This window comes from Solanum tuberosum, unplaced genomic scaffold (assembly GCF_000226075.1).
Source record: "Solanum tuberosum cultivar DM 1-3 516 R44 unplaced genomic scaffold, SolTub_3.0 scf00009, whole genome shotgun sequence".
Taxonomy (NCBI): domain Eukaryota; kingdom Viridiplantae; phylum Streptophyta; class Magnoliopsida; order Solanales; family Solanaceae; genus Solanum; species Solanum tuberosum.
In genome coordinates, this window is record NW_006238935.1 from 1,602,169 (window position 1) to 1,606,941 (window position 4,773).

Consider the following 4,773-nt stretch of genomic DNA (forward strand, 5'->3'; position numbering starts at 1 on the left):
CTCAGCTAAAGTTTCAATTAGTTACATTCGTTCGAATAATTTATCACTTTTTGGAAAGTCCTTACATTATCATTGGACAAAAGTTATCCATATTTAGGAGCATTCTCGTGCAATTAGGATTCAAATAAATTTTCGACAAAACCTTTCCTTGTCGCCTTACGTTACCAATTATTTTAGGAAATTATATTATAGTCAATAAAAAAATAGTGAAAAGACTATTTTGTCTAAAGTAAAGTCTTTTAATATAAAGTAAAAAGTTCAATCAATATAAGATATTCATGCTTTTAATATAGTATAGAACTATAGATAGATAGAAAGATTGCAACATATTGCTTTAAAAGATAATAAATAAAAAATATGGCTAAAATTAATAATTATTTATTAAAAATACCCGTACAAATAATTTTTCCTCGTTATTAATTTGCTAGCCAAGTCCATCTTTGGATCAATTGTGTTATTTGTTTTAGGGAAAATTACGCGAATAAGCAAACATATACTAGTTAATTAGCTAAGATAGCTATAGTTTGAATTAACTATGGCTCGCACGTACTTTTAGCTGTAATTAGTCGCTTATAAATATACAGATACAAATTATACATATATACAATTATTGACAAATATACAAATAAAATTATCCTCTCTCCACACCCTTCCCTCTCTTGCTCGCCTCTCTCTTCGCTCTCCCAATCTCGCTCGCCTCTCTCCTCCCTCTCCCAGTCTCGCTCATCAGATATGCAAATACGTATGTATATCTGTAATATATATACACAATTATTTCATAGATATACATATACAGTTCATCTCTTGCCACTCTCTGCCCTCTCTCACTCGTCCCTTTCATACCTCTCCCAATCTTGCTCGCCTCTCTCCTCCCTCCTCCCTCTAACATATAGCTACGGATCGTAATGAACGAACTATAGTTATGATGCATAATTAAATTATTTTTGAGTGACTAGATACAAAAATTCCTCTTTTTTTTTTTTTTTTTTATCATTATTAAAATTTGGTCCAAATGACCCCTTTTTTTTAAAAAAAATATATAGCATTCCATGATATTTTCATAAAATTATTTTTTGAATTTTTTTATTAAAAAAAAAGAAAAAAAAGGAGAAGAATATACAACATGGTATTCCAATATTGTCCATGCTCAAGTGGCAGTAAAGTAAAATTACAAACAGAAGGCCAAGTACGCATCTACTGAAGAGTCTCTCTGTGCTTAGATCTCACCGCCGCTTACACACTTGGTGAACCTCTCTCCTTTCCTTTGGCGAAGGGTGAACAGGTTTCAACTGTTGTATGGCCATGGCTTTGGTAAGTTGCTTGCTCTTGTTTTTTGTTTTTAATGTACAAGATAGATCTGGAATTTCAATATCTGATGAATTTATAACGAAAAATTTCATCTTTATTGTTGATTCCTGAATCTGTTAGTATATTTCGTCTTTTCCGGATGTGGGTTTGTAACTGTACTTTGTTTTGACAAGTTCATATGGGTACGTGTGATAGTTTTTATCAGTAGGTCGATTACTTATTTTTGCTGAATTTTCGATCTGCGTATACCTATTGATTGGCTATTTGAATTTATCTTCTCTGAAAGTTGTTTGCATGTATGAATCACTCAATTATTGAGTAGAGCCAAGGCCTGATTGATCTTTGGCTTCACATTGTTAGTGTGATGAACCCTTTGTTTGGAAGCTGTAAAGGGAATAGATATCTGCAATTTTTTCAATTTAGGTTATTATAATGGAGATTTTGCAAGCTGATTTTAAAACGTGTCTGTTCCAATAGACATCAGTGGCGTGTCGCGCCAGCCTCAAAAGTACTGGGAGTACTTTGGGGCGCCCTCCTGGCGCTATGGGGGCGCATTGCCCCAGCCGGGACCCAGAAATCCGACAAATTTTAGTGTTCAATATCGGGTCCTAACTCATCTAGAATCGATTGGTTTCTTCCAAACAACGCAACGCTAAATTCATTGAGTGATATAAAATGGGACATTATGATTCAAGTGTGGTGATAACAAAATGCTTGATGATATGCCCAATTTTATATCTTGACTGATATACGAGCATTTAAATTGTCTTCATTATGTATGTTGCAGATTTTGCACTCAACAAATAACAACAAAAATGCCTCAAAGGCACTCATTGCGGCTGAGTTCACAGGTGTAAAGGTTGAACTTGCAAAGGATTTCCAGATGGGTGTATCAAACAACTCACCTGAGTTTCTTAAGATGAACCCAATTGGAAAAGTATGTTATTCTTCTTAATATACATTCTTTCATGTACTTGACAAGATTTTGCTAATCTCAAGTGTTTCTTTTTGTCCTATAGGTTCCTGTGCTTGAAACACCTGATGGACCTGTTTTTGAGAGCAATGCTATCGCACGCTACGGTGAGGCCATGTCTCATTTTCTTTTATTTGACCTCTGATCATATAGCAAGAGATAGTTCTGACATTGACGTTTACTAATTCTCGTAGTTACTAAATTAAAGCCCAACAATCCTCTTTTTGGATCTTCATTGATTGAATATGTAAGTATTTCAAGTTTATTTGGTTTCTTGGTTTCATTCATTTTTGCAGTTTCATTTTCATTTGTGAAATTCTTATTCCTCTATTTATGTCCATTTTCTCTTTGATAGGCGCAAATTGAACAATGGAATGATTTTTCTGCCACTGAAGTTGATGCAAACATTGGACGATGGCTGTACCCACGCCTTGGCTATCGTGTGTACATCCCTGCGGTATGTATCGTACTATGCATTATTAATTTTGTTTTCTGAACCATTAGAAACACCTAACTCAACTGAATTTCTTCTTGTTTTGCAAAAAGGCCGAGGAAGCTGTGGTAGCTGCATTGAAGAGAGCGCTTGGTGCTTTGAACACCCATCTTGCATCTAACACATACTTGGTTGGGCATTTAATCACATTGGCTGACATCATTATGGGCTGCAACTTGAGCATTGGTTTTAGAATGATAATGACCAAGAGCTTTACCAAGGAATTCCCACATGTAGAGAGATACTTCTGGACTGTGGTTAATCAGCCAAACTTCTGCAAGATATTGGGTGAAGTGAAACAAGCTGAATCTATCCCAGCTGTGCAATCCAAGATGCCTGCACAACCTGAAAAACCCAAGGCTAAGGAGGAGCCAAAGAAGGAGGTTAAGAAGGAAGAACCAAGTCCTGTAGAGGAGGAAGTAGCACCCAAGCCTAAGGCAAAGAATCCTCTTGATCTCTTGCCTCCAAGTAAGATGATTCTGGATGATTGGAAGAGGCTTTACTCTAACACCAAGACCAACTTCCGTGAGGTTGCCGTTAAAGGTATTAGTTTTTTCTGTTATGTTACCCTTCGTTCTTATTATAAGTTGTGAGCTTTCTTAGCATACTTTGACCCTCGGGTGTAATTACTAGATCTTTTCTTGAAGTGCATGTTTAGTATCACTTTTTCAATTTTCTTTATCCTACAATCTGTTTGATGGAAGGATCCAGAGATCCGCTCTTTCTTGCAGAATTGAATCTGTCTATTGAATGGATCTATAAAGAATTACTAGTCTGCACAGAAAATTTTATATTCCAACTATGTTTTGTTTTGCATATAAAATATATGGGGAATAGGTCTGTATATATGGCTTCTGCACTGTCCTTCTACTCAGAATTTTAATACTAATGTCAAATTTTTTTTGGGGGGAAGGGTGTGTTTTTGTGTATAAACCCAGTTATATAGGCTGGAATTTTCTACTTCAGTAAAACACTTTAGCTGGTTCCTTGTCAGAATCTTACCCTGTAGCATTCTTGTTCTGCAGGTTTCTGGGACATGTATGACCCCGAAGGATATTCTCTCTGGTTTTGTGATTACAAGTACAATGATGAGAACACAGTTTCCTTTGTAACCTTGAACAAGGTTGGTGGTTTTCTGCAGAGGATGGATCTGGTACGCAAGTACGCATTTGGTAAGATGTTGATTGTTGGTTCTGAGGCCCCATTCAAGGTGCAGGGCTTGTGGCTTTTCCGTGGAAAGGAAATTCCCAAGTTTGTTATGGAGGAAGTCTATGACATGGAACTCTATGAATGGAAGGAAGTAGACATCAATGATGAAGCTCAGAAGGAGCGGGTTAGCCAAATGATTGAAGACCACGAGCCTTTTGAGGGAGAGGCTCTGTTGGATGCGAAGTGCTTCAAGTAAACAACATTGTATTGGATTCAACAATGTTACCTTTTGACTGAGGCTGTAGTTTACTCTGGTTTTGTCCTCCCAAATTTACTTAGATTCTTGTTTTAAACACTATGTTGTCTTAGAGAAACTATGGTTGAATTATGTTATCCTTTTCAAGTAAAGCAGTTTTGACAGTCAGGTGAATCACCCCTTTTAGCATGCTAACTTCTATTTAGGCTGATCAACTTTTGCTTGATTTTTGTTGAACTAGTATCTTCTTTACCATTTGGTCTGCTGAAGTTATATAATGTTAAGCAGTCTCTACATCCAAAGGCTTTGGTCTAGTGAAAAGTTTGCAAGTAAATAACATGATGTGTGTGGAGTGTAGGTTTTATGTGCAAGTCCCAAGTTCTGATTTCCCCAAATATTAAACTTTGTACCTTCAGATTTGCCTCCTACAGAACAATACTGATATGAAAAGTCTGCTATCTTTGAGATTTTTTTTGGTTATGGCCATTCAGTAAAGGTTGAGCCTGTTGTACTCCGTCGGTTATTGTTACGAGAAAGGTCATATTTGTCTTCGTACTCTTGAAAAGAGGTTATATTTATTATTTGTCATATACT

General features: G+C 36.2%; 1 protein-coding gene across 2 annotated transcripts; it reads left to right on the forward strand.

Moving 5' to 3' along the window:
* The first annotated feature begins 1,147 nt into the window (after nucleotides 1-1,147).
* LOC102578147 (elongation factor 1-gamma 2) lies at nucleotides 1,148-4,356 on the forward strand. 2 transcript variants are annotated; one of them, XM_006339300.2, is made up of 7 exons: nucleotides 1,148-1,311; nucleotides 2,096-2,245; nucleotides 2,328-2,388; nucleotides 2,476-2,528; nucleotides 2,637-2,738; nucleotides 2,828-3,317; nucleotides 3,800-4,356. In XM_006339300.2, exons 1-7 carry the CDS (start codon nucleotides 1,297-1,299, stop codon nucleotides 4,177-4,179), a joined length of 1,251 nt encoding a protein of 416 aa, XP_006339362.1. In that variant the 5' UTR covers nucleotides 1,148-1,296; the 3' UTR covers nucleotides 4,180-4,356. The 2 variants fall into 2 exon arrangements, with proteins under 2 accessions (XP_006339362.1, XP_006339363.1); XM_006339301.1 differs by lacking the exon at nucleotides 1,148-1,311 and having other exon boundaries at nucleotides 2,087-2,245.
* The last annotated feature ends 417 nt before the right edge of the window (nucleotides 4,357-4,773 follow it).

Excerpts from the sequence above, each read along its gene's own strand:
- LOC102578147 (XM_006339300.2), top strand. Across the intron at positions 2,529-2,636 it reads GATCTTCATTGATTGAATAT|GCGCAAATTGAACAATGGAA; the intron begins GTAAGTATTTCA and ends TCTCTTTGATAG. Across the intron at positions 2,739-2,827 it reads ATCGTGTGTACATCCCTGCG|GCCGAGGAAGCTGTGGTAGC; the intron begins GTATGTATCGTA and ends TTTTGCAAAAAG.